This window comes from Schistocerca americana, chromosome X (assembly GCF_021461395.2).
Source record: "Schistocerca americana isolate TAMUIC-IGC-003095 chromosome X, iqSchAmer2.1, whole genome shotgun sequence".
Classification (NCBI taxonomy): Eukaryota; Metazoa; Arthropoda; class Insecta; order Orthoptera; family Acrididae; genus Schistocerca; species Schistocerca americana.
Window position 1 is genome coordinate 186,547,326 of NC_060130.1, and position 16,391 is coordinate 186,563,716.

At 44.1% G+C, this 16,391-nt stretch overlaps 1 protein-coding gene across 5 annotated transcripts in view; it reads right to left on the reverse strand.

The window, feature by feature from the left end:
* The window catches only part of LOC124555163 (ankyrin-3-like), a 904,646-nt gene that overhangs the window by 582,988 nt on the left and 305,267 nt on the right, over positions 1-16,391 (reverse strand). For all 5 annotated transcript variants that reach the window (XM_047128986.1, XM_047128985.1, XM_047128988.1 and 2 more), the window contains one exon: positions 6,732-6,895. In XM_047128986.1, coding sequence (XP_046984942.1) covers positions 6,732-6,895 — 164 coding nt within the window. The remainder of the gene's footprint in view (positions 1-6,731; positions 6,896-16,391) is intronic.

Genomic DNA, 16,391 nt, shown 5'->3' on the forward strand with positions numbered 1-16,391 from the left:
TACATGACTGGTGATGAGTTTGGAACAGTTTCCTCATGTGCAGTCTTTAAATGTGGTTTCATCAGCTAACTTTGGCAGTGACCACTTTGTCGGCTTCCGTTGACAGACAGGGTACTCTTCCACTAGTCTATCCACTAACTTTTCCTCGATATGACGATTCAGCCAAGGATTGGGAAGGTTATGAAAAAATACTCAGACATCATTTTTTGGCTTTCAGTGTGACAGACTCTAATTTGTCCAAAGTGTTATTCCTCTCATGGATTTCACCTACTGTGTAGCAGCTACTGTGTTAGCTTGCCCATTTACAAGAATTGACAGCTCTTTCTTTTGAACACATATGCAGTTTATCGTCCAATTATCATCATAAATGAATGCATGTCATAGTGGTGTGAATTGAATTCAACCAATGCTGCAAGAAACTAAGTCAGTCACACAGGGCCTGGGCAACTGAACTTCATGGCCTTAGCCATAAGTGTCAATTTGTTATTGATGCCCATAATGATTCTTTTGCAGACACTATGGTGCACGACACAATTATCTGTTGAGCTCCATACAAGGAAGTGTGCCAGAAAGATTTATTCTGTGAAAAGCCCCTGTTGGCTCAAGTTTTGTGACGAACACAATCTTTTGAAGTTTCTCTGACAGTGGGTAACCAAATTGAAGCGTGGGGTGATGTGGCAGTAGTGTAGCAAGATATGCCCACTAGGATTAAGACAGCTTGCACTAGCAAGCAGCAGTAAACATGGGGACCCAGTGCTGAGTAGATCAAGGCCAGCCAAAGCAGTCATGACCACCACAGCGGTAGCGTCATTGTTCTCAGTTTCCGTCCTGTCCTTTCTGTTTTGCCCAGCTAGAAAGTTCGGCGTACCCTAAGCACTGGGCTACTTGTAACGCTTGCCAGGAGAAAGGTCCGTCACATCCGCGTGTTGTTTGCCAACGGTTGCTCAGAACATGGACATGGATGTAAACTGTGTGACTCCAATGCTTTTGACTTCTCCCAAACTGTCTATCGAGTTTAGTGTTTTCACCAAGTTCTCTGGATACAGGTCAACGCAGGTGCTGCAGTGACACTACTGAATTCTCAAACTATGTGAGTTTACGCTCGCCGCCATTGATACCGGTCATGTGGAAGCTGGTCAGTTATAACACACAGAACATTGTGCTGTTGGGACAATTTATGGCATCTGCCTCTTGCAAGTCAGTGCTTCGTTCCATTACAGTTTTGGTGGTTGCTGAAACCAGTGTTGAGAACTAACTCGGTATGGACGCATTTCAGGCATTTGGATTTTCTATCACCGAAGCAGTTCACTTTGTGTCTGATGAGGTACCTTATTCTCAATTGAAAACACTGTGTGAGGAGTTTTCTGAAGGTACAGGGAGTTATACCAGTTTTTCTGAACATTTTTTAAATCCACAGCTTGGTCTTGTTTTTGTCATGCGCGTCCTATTCCTGTCGCCATGAAAGACCAAGTGGAAGTGGAATTGGAAAGACTTCAGTCTATAGAGATGGTGTAACCTATTATGGCGAGTAATTGGTCGTCTATGCTGGTTGTAGTTCAGAAGTCGTCAGGGAAACTTCGCCTCTGTGGTGACTTCAGTACTACTGTCAATGCACAATCAATTGTGGATACTTATCCTCTCCCACATCAGGAGGAACTTTTGATGAAAATATCTGGTGGCCAGTACTTTTCTAAAATTGATTTGCCTGAAGCGTATCTGCACGTCCTCATGGACGAAGAGTTTCAGCGAGTTCTGGTTCCGAATACTCCTTTTTGCCTCTATCAATATTTGCACCTTTCTTTTGGTTTGGCTAGCACCCTTGCTACTTTCCAACGATTTTTAGAGCAAATGATTACCGGTATGCCTGTCCCTGTTTGCATGAATTATCTGGATGATATTGTTGTCACAGGCCCCTCCATAGCTGATCACTTGAAAAATTTGCACACTTCATTTTCTGTCTTACAGTCCACAGGCTTATGATGTAACCTAGCGAAATCTCAGTTTTCTTCAACGTTCTGTCGTTTATTTGGGGTTCGAGGTCTTGCGGGATGGGGTTTACCCTCTGCCAGAGCACATCTCTGCTGTTACGTGTATGCGTCGTCTCTTGTCCACGAAGGATCTTCAGGCCTTCCTAGGGGAGATGGCCTCTACCATAATTTCCTGCCAGGGACAACTACAGTGGCCCACTTGCTACATGTCTTGTTATGCAAGAATGTACCTTTTTGCTGCAGCCTGAATTGCGAACGTGCTTTTCAAATTTTGAAATCCGAACTACTCTTGGTCCCTTCTTTAGCTACGTCCTCTCTTGACAACCACATAGTTTTGGCGGCTGACGCCTCACAGCCTTGGCGCGGTCCAAGTGCACCAACATGCCGACGGCGCTGAATAACCTTTCGCTTTCGCCTCTAAATCTCTCACTCTGGCCCAGCAACGTTACTCACAGGTGGAAAAAGAGGCTCCATGTTTTTTGTATGGCTCCAAGTTTCACCTTATTACTGACCATAAATTCTTGATTTCCTTGTGTAATCCTCATACTCCCTTGCCTGTCAAAGCAGCACACCACCTACAACGCTGGGCGCTGTTCTTGTCTCGCTACAATTACGAAATCCATGTCCAAATATGTCTAAAGATGCCAATGTGGACGTCTTGTTCCGCCTTCCTTATGGGTCCTGACCTAGACTGTGATCCTGAAAAATTGCTTTGATGCCATCTTGATACTGAAATACAGTTCACGGCTGACGGCTTCCTAATTACGAGCTCACGCACAGCAGCTGACATTGCCACTGAACTGGTTCTCCTCCATACAGTTCGGTTTTTTCAGCACGGTTAGTCAGATAAACCACCAGCTCGGGCTTCGGACCACCAGTACAGCTATTTTTCCTTATGCTTCTCCGTTTCTGATGGTGTTTAGCTGGTGTCCACGGAAGACCTCTCTCCCAGAGTAGTCATTCCCACTGCATTATACTGTGAGGTTCTATGCCTTCTTCTCCAGGGCCATTGGGGAGTTTCTGCACCACTAAACTGTTAGCTAGGAGACATGTTTTTTGGCCAGAGACTGATGGTAAAATTGTCCGTTTTGTCGCAACTTGTGAGCAGTGTGACGGCAACAGGCAACTCCAAGGGCGTCTCTGTCTCCCTGGTCCGCTCCACGCCAGCCATGGAAACACAGCCGTCCCTTCACGATTTCTATTGTTTCTCTGTTGCGGAACATTTTACCAGTTCCCTTACATCCTCTGGTGTGCGTCGATGTCGGCTGTGGTCACCGTTTGTACGCTGTTGAGGGCTTTCCTACTGAGGGGTTGCCTCGTACCTTAGATTACGATAATGGGCCCCAGTTCATTTCTCACACTTTTCAGTTGTTTTGTTCCCGTCACGACATTCATCACGTTATGGCTCCGCCTTTCCACCCTCAATCAAATGGCGAGGCAAAATGACTACAGCGTACGTGCAAGTGCCAAATGAAAAAGTTTGTTGTGGATTCTTCGCTGGATGGCATCTTCTCCATTTCCCGAGCACCTATCTCTTCACGCCTAGGAAGGAGCGGAGCCCAGCTGAGTTGCTTCATGCTGGCAGCCTCGCACTCTTCTCCACCTTCTACAGCTCGCACCGCACCTTCTGCACACAGGTTCGTCTGGCTATTTCGACGGTGTGGGCTCGAGGGTTCGGTCAATGGCCCGAGTGGATACCGGCTACTGTTTTCCGTCACCAGGGACGCCGTCTCTGTGATGTTTGTAAGGCTTGAAGCGCTGGTGGTACGTCATTTTGATCAGCTGTGACCTCACTTGCCACTGGAAGCTACCAGTTTTCAGATGTGGACCACATTGCCGTAGCCCGCCCCACCACCCTCTGCCTCGAGCCCGTCGTTGTCTGCTCTGCCCCATTGGCTGCCTCCTTCACGTGTGACGTCCTGGGATTCCCGCTTCCCAGCACTGGGTGCTGGTCCATCTCCGGCCTCACGTCTGTCGCTACAGCCTGCTGTTCTGGTTGGGCCACCTCAACCGGCCACCTCGCCATCATCACTTCAGCCATCATCGCCGGTGGGTCCAGCCCCATCTCCTTTGCACTCTCACCTGCCTGCCGATGGCGCAGAGATGGCAACGGCACCCTCCTCCCCGCTTCTGTCGTCAAGCAGAGTGTAGTGTCGCCATGCTTGTTTACTTAACTGTACGAGTGCAGGCCAGCCACTAGAGGCAACAACGACTCAAAGGAAGGCCTCGGCGCTTGTTGGCGACGTCACGTCAGCTAGGCACGGCGAACGCCAGGTCTGTTGCAGGCAGAAACGCCTGGGCGTGCTTATCACTATAAATCTCTTATTTTTGGACAAAATGTTTGGTATTGTTTTGGATTCTGCAGTTTTATTTAGATGAAAGGTTTTCTTACCATCGTAAAGCTACAAATGAAGATCTGTATTACTTCTGTTCTGTATTACTGAATCCTGTCGAAACAAACGTAGATCAATATGAGAAGATGCTTTGCCCCATTGCAAGCTTCGGAAATTTTACATTCAAGTAACCATATTTACTTGATCCATTTAGTTATCTAAACTTACCCCAACCCCCTTACAATGAACTCGTTTCTTTTATTTATTTATTTACTTTCGTTTGACATCGTCACTGGAAATATGAACTAATTTACATGTGTAAATGTCCAACTGTTGCCAGACATTAGTTTACAGTCGGTTTCAACGAAAGGAATTCTAAACAGGAAACAAAACAGCTTCATACATCGAAAATACTGCTGAATTTTTTACATGCACATTAGAAAAGATAAATATTCCCCTCTTGCAACTGAAAGGAGAAACTTTATAAGATAAAAAAATGTTATTTGATAAAACAGGTATCTCTCTTTTGCCTCTTCTTCTGCCCCCCCCCCCCCCGCCCCGCTCCCCCAACGTGTACAATCGCAAGCTACTTCATTAACATTCAGTGCTCCTCATCCCATAGTTAACCAAGGTACCTAAAGATACAAACGTAACTTCCTCAGATTTACAAATAAGGTAAAGAAGCACGAATTCTGCTGCTGCTGGACCATGAAGTTGTTTTTGTATGTCAATCCTTAAAACAGGTGGAAATTTAAGTTCAGGAGTACACTATATGTTAAGAAGTGTAATGAATTGCACAATTAATTGATTGCAGAAATCTCTCAGAACAATGTGTGTCGGTCAACTACCGCCAATAGTTTCACATTTTCCTGTGTCAGAGAGGGAGACACCACCATTATGAGTATGCCTGCAACAGACGTGCCTAGCTGACGTGACGTCACGAACAAGCGCCGAGGCCTTCCTTTGAGTCGGTGTTGCTAGAGGCCACCTGTAGGAAGCACGCACATGCTGCCCCGTCACTCGCGTGTACATACGGGCGCAACAGTGCTGACTCACTCTCACCATGTTCTTTTGGTCTGTACTGCTCACATCACTTGTTCTGTGTATCAGCTATATTGCACCTCCTTTATGATTCTTTTGTTACACGTGCACTCACGAGAGGTTTATTTCTATTGTTGTTCAGAGGTTTGTGAATAAGGCTATAGTTGTGTTACTCGAATCGGTTTTGTATATTGCTTCGTTACTACAGTATGATTCATAATAATGATTAGACCCTACTAAATAAGCATTTATGCAAGTCCACCCAATAGTTGACTTTTATACTATCACTAGTTGGTTTTATTTGTCCCACAGTGCAGTGAGCTACAATGAACATGAAATTCAGTAATTCTGCCAATTTGAACTTTGGTCATTTATTACATTTCTCATTCAACATGGGAACAGAGCTGCTGAAGGTCAGTGTTAATTTTGTTGAAATTAAAGCGTGATAGCCATTTCATGAGCTCATTATACCGTGTTCCATTGCTAGAGATGTGTGGAGTTGCCACATCTAGCACCTCCACTTACGGTTTCAGAGAACGTGTAAATATGAAAACAATAAACCATGGTCCCTGGTGCGGATTCATAGAGACCTTACACAAGTACTGAGTTCGAGCAACAGTCCGTAGAATAGTGTCATTCCAGTTCAGCCACATCAAAAAACTTAAAGCAAATGATTTCGTGCAGCTTTGCTGAAGTACGTGTCTTACACTGCCATACCCAAAATACAGACAATTTGAAACTCGTTTAGCATGTATTTGACAAGTTACCGGTACCTGATATTGTGTTTGGTGTCCACCACGTCGAGTGCCAGTTCGTTTGTCAGTGATGTAAAGATAAACTCTTTGATCTCCCAAATGGCGAAACTTTTTTGGGCATTTGCAAAAAGTTTGTTTTGTGCTACCAAAAGTGGACGGTATGAAAATATGAGTACACAAATTATTCGAATCACAAATAAATTTTTTATTTTCTTTTGTACCGTGTGTTTCGACTGTGAGCCTCAAATGTTTTTCAAGAAAAATCTATTGTTCACAATCACATTTATGGATTAGTAATAATATTGTGAGCGTCCGTGACTGTCGATTGGCACTGTTGTTATTAGCAGTGGGCGCTTCAGTGCTTTAGTGCATAACTTGACTCCTCCGACATCCCTGAAGGATTTCCTTCAGGAGGGAATCTATAGAACACTACTGGTATATGTGGATTAATTGATGAACCAGCAGAGTTTTCAATCTGACAATGTCTAATTTTCGATATCATTACAACTACAGCTATAATTCGTTTCTGTAAGATATTTATGAATAACTTCGCACCAAGAAATGTTCATAGCCAGTTTCTAACAATGCAAAGCATTATGGAGTTACGATATTACCTCTGTCGCCAAACTCTGGTTGGCGCCATTAGCGAGTAGATACCGGACGACGTTGTCGTGATTTTCTTGAGCTGCCATGTAGAGCGGAGTGAATCCATTCTGCGACTGCACATTGACTGCAGCACCATTTGTTACAAGCAGTTTTACAACTTCCTCTTGACCAGCTGGAATCAGTAATTTTTTCAGGATTAGATTTGTGTGGGTCAACAGTTTTGTAAACATTACAGGATTCTACATTGAGCAGAAAACGGTCATACTATTTAATCGTATGGGTTAACAGTGCAATACCTTATACAGTTAGAAACTGTGGCACTAAATACACATCTTTAACATCTCGAAACCCTTGTCAGATTTTTAGTGTTAATAATTAAGGTTATATGTTGAAGGCGAGAGATATGCATTCATAATCGAGAATACAATTTTTTCAGAAATTGGTGAATACTTAGTTCTGAACCAGAACACTTACGAAAGCGATTGTGAGTGGAATAAAGATACCTTGGTGTCATTTTTTGTGGCGACTGTCTGCTCCCAACACAGTTAGTTTTCCTAACTTAAGTAATACAATAACACAAAATACCTACGGATGGATGACTTTGCTTAGGTGGTACTACTTCCTCATAAAGCAGCACATGGAACATGCCAGCGTGCTGCGGCGTCTAGTAACCCGCTAACAACGCCGCTCATTCGTCGGCGGCGCGCTCGCTGTAGTATAACAATCCTTACAGTAGTTCCTGACATTAGCCTTCACACATTGTTGTTGTGGTCTTGAGTCCAAAGACTGGTCTGCTGCAGCTCTCCATGCTACTTTATCCTGTGCAACCTCTTCATCACCGGGTAACTGGTCATTCTAAATCCTTCTGAATCTGCTTACTGTATTCATCTCTTTGTTTCCCTCTACGATTTTTACCCCACCCCCCTACCCCCAAGCTTCCCTCCGGTGCTAAATTGGTAATCCCTTCATGTCTTACCAACCGATACCTTCTTCAAGTCAGGCTGGGCCACAAATTTGTTTGCTCCCGATTCTATTCAGTACCTCTTCATTAGTTACCCATGTAATCTTCGGGATTATTCTGTACCCTCACATTTCGAAAGCTTCTAGTCTCTTGTTTAAACTATTTATCATCCATGTTTCACTTCCATGCATGGCTACACCCCATAAAATACTTCCAGAAAAGACTTCCTGACACTTAAATGTATATACTTGATGTTAACAAATTTCTCTTTTTCAGAAACGCATTTCTCGCCATTACCGGTCTAAATTTTATATCCTCTCTACTTCTGCCGTCATCAGTTATTTTGCTGCCCAAATAGCAAAATTCATCTACTACTTTAAGTGACAAGTTTCCTAATCTGATTCCTCAGAATCACCTGATTTAATTCGCCTACATTTCGTTAGTCTTGTTTTGCTTTTGTTGCTGTTCATCTTATATCCTCCTTTCAAGAGCCTGTCCATTCTGTTCGACTGCTCTTAGAGAATTACTAAGTCATCGGTAAACCTCAAAGTTTTTATTTCTTCTCACTGGATTTTAATTATACTCCAAATTTTTCTTTTTTCTTTTTTTTTCCTTTACTGCTTGCTCAATGTACAGACTGAATAACATCGGGGATAGGCTACAACCACGTCTCACTCTCTTCTCAATCACTGCTTCCCTTTCATGCCCCTCAACTCTTATAATTGACGTCTGGTTTAAGTACAAGCCGTAAATAGCCTTTCGCTCCCTGTATTTTACCCCTGCTACCCTCAGAATTTCAAAGAGAGTGTTTCAGTCAACATTGTCAAAAGCTTTCCCTAAGTCTACAAATACTATAAACATAGGTTTGCCTTTCGTTAACCTATCTTCTATGAGAAGTCGTAAGATCAGTAATGCCTCACGTGTTCCTACATCCTATGCTGCCTCACTATTTCATCTCTCAAAGCTACCCATCCTTCTTCTACTACATTCCTTTCCCTTAATATTGTCAATCGTTCCCTAACACTCCCTGTGAAACACTCAACAACCTCTGGTTTTTTCAGTTCATCCAGGTCCCACCTCTTTAATTTCTTAACTTTTTGAAATTTCATCAGTTTTAATCTACCGTTCACAACCAATAAATTGTGACCAGAATGAGATTTTCACTCTTCAGTGGAGTGTGTGCTGATATGAAACTTCCTAGCAGATTAAAACTGTGTGCCGGACCGAGACTCGAACTCGGGACCTTTGTCTTTCGCGTGCAAACCGAGCGAGGTGGCGCAGTGGCTAGCACACTGGACTCGCATTTGGGAGGACGACGGTTCAATCCTGTGTCCGGCCGTCCTGATTTAGGCTTTCCGTGATTTCCCTAAATTACTCCAGGAAAATGCCGGGATGGTTCCTTTGAAAGGGCACGGCCGACTTCCTTCCCCGTCCTTACCTAATCCGATGATACTGATGACCTCGTTGTTTGGTCTCTTCCCCCAAAACAATCCAATCCTTTCACGGGCAAGTGCTCTATCATCTGAGCTACCCAAGCACGACTCACGCCCCGTCCTCCCAGCTTTACTTCTGGTTCGCAGGAGAGCTTCTGTTAAGTTTGGAAGGTAGGAGACGAGGTACTGGCAGAAGTAAAGCTGTGAGGACGGGGCGTGAGTCGTGCTTGGGTAGCTCAAATGGTAGAGCACTTACCCGGGAAAGGCAAAGGTCCCGAGTTCGAGTCTCCGTCCGGCACACAGTTTTACTCTGCCGGGAAGTTTCATATCAGCGTACACTCCGCTGCAGAGTGAAAATCTAATTCTGAAAAGCAAACTATATTTAAACTTTTTTCCGGTTTCTTTAACGAATATTATTTCAGTGTTCAACGATCTCTAATCTTTTTTTTACCTCTTCGCTACTGCTCTCTAGTGTGACTGTTTCCCCACACTAGAAAAGTGATCTATGTTACTGTATGTCAAACCATATTGGTACGCCCCAATCACACGTGCGCGTGAAAATCTGGTGCAAAATAATCCGAAGATGTGCAACTAATTTTCACAAGGTACCTTATTTTTATGTGAAGCACTGTTACTTCGCCTTTCCCCTATTCTGTTCCAGGTGGTGGCAAGAACGTCTATTGAGACTCTGTACTTGATCGTTTCTCTCCAGTTTTACCTTCGTGCCTTTTTTGCGTACGAAGTATATGTTCATTTTCTCTTCTAGGATACTTGCTCTTACAATAAATCACACCGTCATACACAACGTCTCGCTTGTAACGCCTGCCACTGGGGTTGGAGGAGCACCTAAGTAACCCGTGATGAAGCACGCAGGTTTTCTCTGAGATTCCACAATTAAGTACTCTACTGGCCATTAAAATTGCTACACCAAGAGGAAATGCAGATGATAAACGGGTATTCATTGGACAAATATATTATGCTAGAACTGACATGTGCTTACATTTTCACGCAATTTGGGTCGCATAGATCCTGATAAGTCAGTACCCAGAACAACCACCTCAGGCCGTAATAACGGCCTTGATACGCCTGGGCATTAAGTCAAACAGAGCTTGGATGGCGTGTACAGATACAGCTGCTCATGTAGCTTCAACACGATACCACAGTTCATCAAGAGTAGTGACTGGCGTATTGTGACGGGCCAGTTGCTCGGCCACCATTGCCCAGACGTTTCCAGTTGGTGAGAGATCTGGAGAATGTGCTGGCCAGGACAGCAGTCGAACATTTTCTGTATCCAGAAAAGCCCATACAGGACCTGCAACGTGTGGTCGTGCATTATCCTGCTGAAATGTAGGGATTCGCAGGGATCGACTGAAGGGTAGAGCCACGGGTCGTAGCACATCTGAAATGTAACGTCCACTGTTCAAAGTGCCGTCAATGCGAACAAGAGGTGACCGAGACGTTGTTACCAATGGCACCCCATACCATCACGCCGGGTGATACGCCAATATGGCAATGATGAATACACGCTTCCAATGTGCGTTCGCCGTGATGTCGCCAAACACGGATGCGACCATCATTATGCTACAAACAGAACTTGGACTCATCCGAAAAAATGACGTTTTGCCATTCGTGCACCCAGGTTCGTTGTTGAGTACACCATCGCAGGCGCTCCTGTCTGTGATGCAGCGTCAAGGGTAACCGCAGCCATGGTCTCCGAGCTGATAGTCCCTGCTGCTGCAAACGTCGTCGAACTGTTCGTGAAGAGGGTTGTTGTCTTGCAAACGTCCCCATCTGTTGACTCATGGATCGAGACGTGGCTGCACGATCCGTTACAGTCATGCGGATAAGATGCCTGTCATCTCAACTGTTAGTGATACGAGGCCGTTGGGATCCAGCACGGCGTTCCGTATTACCCTCCCGAACCCACCGTTTCCATATTCTGCTAACAGTCACTGGATCTCGACCAAATCGAGCGTCAATGTCGCGATACGATAAACCGCAATCGCGATAGGCTACAATCCGACCTTTATCAAAGTCGGAAACGTGATGGTACGCATTTCTCCTCCTTACATGAGGCATCACAACAACGTTTCACCAGGCAACGACGGTCAACTGCTGTCTGTGTATTAGAAATAGGTTGGAAACTTTCCTCATGTCAGCACGTTGTAGGTGTCGCCACCGGCGCCAACACTATGTGAATGCTCTGAAAAGCTAATCATTTACATATGACAGCATCCTCTTCCTGCCGGTTAAATTTCTCGTCTGTAGCACGTCATCTTCGTGGTGTAGCAATTTTAATGGCCGGTAGTGTATTTGTGACAAGTAAGAATAGAAATGTCATTGGTTCTCTTTTCACTCGCAGCAATTTTATCTTTCGTTCATTAATCAGACTTAAGCCACAAAACTGAACAAACTCATTCCTGAGATAGACCGCTTTTCTATGTGAATAACACCGAATATTGGAGAAGCTATATTACTATGCAACTGTTCCGGGACCTGGAACAAGTTGCAGGTTTCCACGAGCAACAAATATTTGATTTCAATATTTTGCATAATTATTGACCGAACCGCGAAAATTTAAAATGCCGTCATAATTTACTCATTAACAGGTATAATATTACGTTTATGTGACAAGAATTGCAGCTAGGAACAGTGCATACATCTTGCGGCAGCGTAAATCACTACACGCAAATACGAAGATTTTATTCATCCAGTATCTGCGAATGAGAGCTCTTGGTGAGTTGCAATATTTTATCATGTAATTTCACACCTTTTCTCACAACAGAATGATGAAAGGTAAAATTTTTATCGTTGCTGCATTTTCACTGTTCATGCAGTTAAGACTGCCGCATCAGGCATTACGTTTTATATTGTTATTTTTTTTTTAGTAAAAATACTATTCGCAACACATTTTTCAGACAGTATCGACATATACTACCGAATGAACTGCAAAATTATACAGGGTGACCGAGAGAGGTGGCGCAGTGGTTAGACACTGGACTCGCATTCGGGAGGACGACGGTTCAATCCCGCGTCCGGCCATCCTGATTTAGGTTTTCCGTGATTTCCCTAAATCGCTCCAGGCAAATGCCGGGATGGTTCCTTTCAAAGGGCACGGCCGACTTCCTTCCCCGTCCTTCCCTAATCCGATGAGACCGATGACTTCGCCGTCTGGTCTCCTTCCCCGAAATCACCAACCAACTATACAGGGTGATTTTTTCCATCGTGTACGAACTCAAGGGATTGATCGATGAGAGGATACGGAACAGAAAAGGTTTAGTGAACTTTCGTCCGAAAATGCATGGTTTCCATGCTAGGGCCCATTTATTCAATAATACACTGTCACAGAGACTGCGGTCTAATACGCGCTGCAGCGTGTAGTCGCAGTCACAGTATGTGCTGAAAATGGTTTTAATGTGCCTCAACGCATGCGTATGGGCGCCGTAGTCCACATCGGCCAGGCTGTATCCGAACAGTGTCAAAGGCAGCATGAATACGCTGCTCCAGTCTCCACATGCACGCTCTGCATGCACGATACTTTTGAAATGGCTCCATAACCAGAAATCGCACGGGTTGAAATCTGGTGAACGAGCAGGCCATGCAAATGGTCCACCTCATCAGATCCATCGATCAGGAAAGACACGATAGAGCTGCATCCGGACGGCAACGGTGAAGTGGGCTCGAGCACCATTATGTAGCAGCCACATAACCCCTCGAATCATCAATGGCGCTTCTTCCAGCAGGGGAGGCAGAGCCACCCGCAAGAAACGCCGACAGTTCCGGCCTGCTAGGCCACATGGAAGGAAGGTTGGTCGCAAAATTCGGTCGGTAATCGTCCCGGCTCACACATTCCGGCTGCACCGATGCTGATGATTCGCTGTCACCATACCACTGGGGTTCTGCATACTAGCCCACAGATGGCTGTTATGAAAGTTGAAGATATCACTCCACGTAAAGGTGGCCTCATCTGTGAGCAGGATAGGTGATACAAATCCCAGAGTCGTGGTTTCCTGGTGAAGAAATCAGTGATAAAACTGCTCTCGATGTGGAAAGTCTGTCGCTAGTAAGGCCTGCGCACTCTGTAAGTGACAAGGGTAATAATTGTTGTGTTGGCAGAAGAGCTAACACCGTGTTACTAGAGGAGGCCGAAATGCACGCATTTTAGCTCACGGAGGCTGGCGTGAGGTTGGAAGAACTATACTGACGTGAGGTCTGGAACATGACAAGGAATTAGAATTCAGAAAGCGGACGTAATTAGTTTGATGCTTAACTTCAATCCATTAATGATGAACGTCGCTCTTGACGGTACATGATTCACAATATTGTCTGTTCAGAATTCATTCTAATTACTGAATAGGGCACCTTGCTAGGTCGTAGTAAATGACGTAGCTGCAGGCTATGCTAAACTGTCGTCTCGGCAAATGAGAGCGTATGCAGACAGTGAACCATCGCTAGCAAAGTCGGCTGTACAACTGGGGCGAGTGCTAGGGAGTCTCTCTAGACCTGCCGTGTGGCGGCGCTCGGTGTGCAATCACTGATAGTGGCGACACGCGGGTCCGACGTATACTAACGGACCGCGGCCGATTTAATGGCTACCACCTAGCAAGTGTGGTGTCTGGCGGTGACACCACAATTGTCATGGAGAATGTTCCACACGGTCGCCTGGCTTACCCTGTACTGGCGGGCCAACTACCTGGCACTGACACGGCGGTCGCCTTCCATATTGTTAACATTTTCTTCCCAGCCTGGTGTCCGAACGTTTCGGGCACGTCCATCATGATTTCTTGCTTCCTGAAACTACCCTGTTCCAGACAAATAGCGAATCACTGTTGCAAACATTGAATGCTGTGGTGTGGCTATTGTCGGCGGGGATAGGTCCCCTGACACAACCTTGCTGCCTGCCGCCCGTTGCCATTTGCCATTCCATAAGTAAACATCATACCGGCAAGCTCTCGATTCGAATACAGAACCATTGTGTATAACACTGTACCACATCCACTACAACGTGAGTCAGCAAGAGAATTGAATCGGACACAACGTTACCAATTACTGTGGCTGGAGAGGGCTCTAGGGCATGCCGTATGAGGAACAGTGCCACCCTCTAGGAGAAAACCATGCATGCTTTAACTGTGGCTGCATTGTGCAGTCTCTGCAACAAAGTATGACTGAATAAATGGCCTCTAGCATGGAAACCATGCATTTCCGGACATACGTTCATCAGGCCTTTTTTGTTCCGTATTCTCTCATCGATCAATCCCTAGATTTTGTACACGGCGGAAAAAATTACCCTGTATAATTGTATGACACATAATTCAACAAATATGTAGTCATAGACAGTGAGACGCGTGAAAAACTAGCTTTTGATTAAAAGCGGAGCGCAAGTTACCTAAACTATTCTCATCCAGTGTTTGGTAATTAGAGCACTTAGCGATTTCCAACACACTTTAAACATAATTTCAAACCTTTTCTAAACTTTACATCGCTTACATGCTTAAAGCCAAATATTAAACACAGTAACTCATCTGTAAAGTAATCACAAGTTTTAAGCTGTTTTATATTAGCGAGTTCCATTATTTAAGGAAATGGGGGTTCACTGGTATACTCTGGACCACGGTGAACACATACAACATTCAACAACAGTGTCTGTTATTTTATGATCCCGTCAAGGTTTTTACCGCCGGTGGGTCGTTAACTGACATTTCATTATAACAAATCATACCACGAGTGACGTGTTTGTGATGAATCTACGATGCGCCGTTGCCTTTAAACAGCATACTGTCATAACACTTACGCTATAAAACAAAAAGAACAAAATGCGACGAAATCCAATATGGCATCTCCCATATTTTTCATACGTCGAGTGCTATAGACTTTGGTGGGCGCATCGAGTGACATCATTTTTACGCCACTTCATGGTAAGCTTCTAGTGATACTAGCTTCTCCCAATAGGCGGGAGACAGTTCTTGTTGTCCTCAATAATACAGTGTACGACATAATTAAATTGCTGAAGACTAAGGACTCTCAAGGATATGATGGAGTGCCTTGAAGAATATAAAAGTACTGTGATGCACATGTTAGCTCTGTACTTAGCCATATTAATAATTTTTCCTTTAAGAATGGTCAGTTTACTGAACGAATGAAGTACTCCGAAGTGAAGCCGCTTTATAAAAAGGTAAAGGGATAATGTAGACAATTTTATACCTATTTCTATGCCATCAGTGTTTGATAAAGTTATTGAAAAGGCTGCATATGTAAGGATAATCGATCATTTTATATCACATAATTTGCTATCAAATGTACAATTCGGCTGTAGAAGTGGTTTAACAACTGAATATGCTATATTCTCTTTTCTCTGTGAGGTACTGGATGGATTAAACAAAAGTTTTCGGAAGATAGGGTTTTTTTATTTAACTAAGACGTTTGATTGTGTTTATCACAAAACATTGCTCCAGAAGTTGGGCCACTATGGAATACGGGGAGTAGCTCACAACTGGTTCACCTCTTACTTTAACAACAAATGGGAAAAGGTCATTGTTCACAATGTTGAGAATGGCTGTGATGTAGGGTCTGAGTGGGGCACTGTCAAATGGGGGGTGCCCCAGGGATCAGTGTTAGGGCCATTAGGGCCATTCCTGTTTCATATTTATATAAATGATATGCCCCGTAATATTACAGATAACTGTAAAATATTTCTGTTTGCCGATGACACTAGCTTGGTAGTGAACGATATTGTGTGAAACATTGGCTTTATTTAAATAGTGCAGTTCATGACATAAGTTCATGGCTTCTAGAAAATAAACACAGTAAGACACAGTTTCTAACACACAGGTCAACAAAACCCGATGTTTTAATTTCATAGAAAGGGCACATGATTAGTGAAATGGAACAGTTGAAATTTCTAGGTGTTCAGATAGATAGTAAACTGTAGTGGAAAGCCCACGTTGAGGATCTTGTTCAAAGACGTAATGCTGCCATTTTCACTATTCGGACGTTAACTGAAGTAAATGATCGTTCGACACGAAAATTAGTCTACTTTGCTTACTTTCATTCGCTTATGTCGTATGGTATTATATTTTGGGGTAATTCTTCCCATTCTCGAAGGATATGTTTGGCTCAGAAATGGGCAACTCGCGCAATAAATGGTGTAAGTTCGCGAACCTTTTGTCAACCCCTGTTCACTAGTCTGAGTATTCTGACACTGGTCTCTCAATATATACAGGGTCAGTCCTAACTATTGCCAACAAGAATAACTCTGAGAGTATGATAGCAGCTGA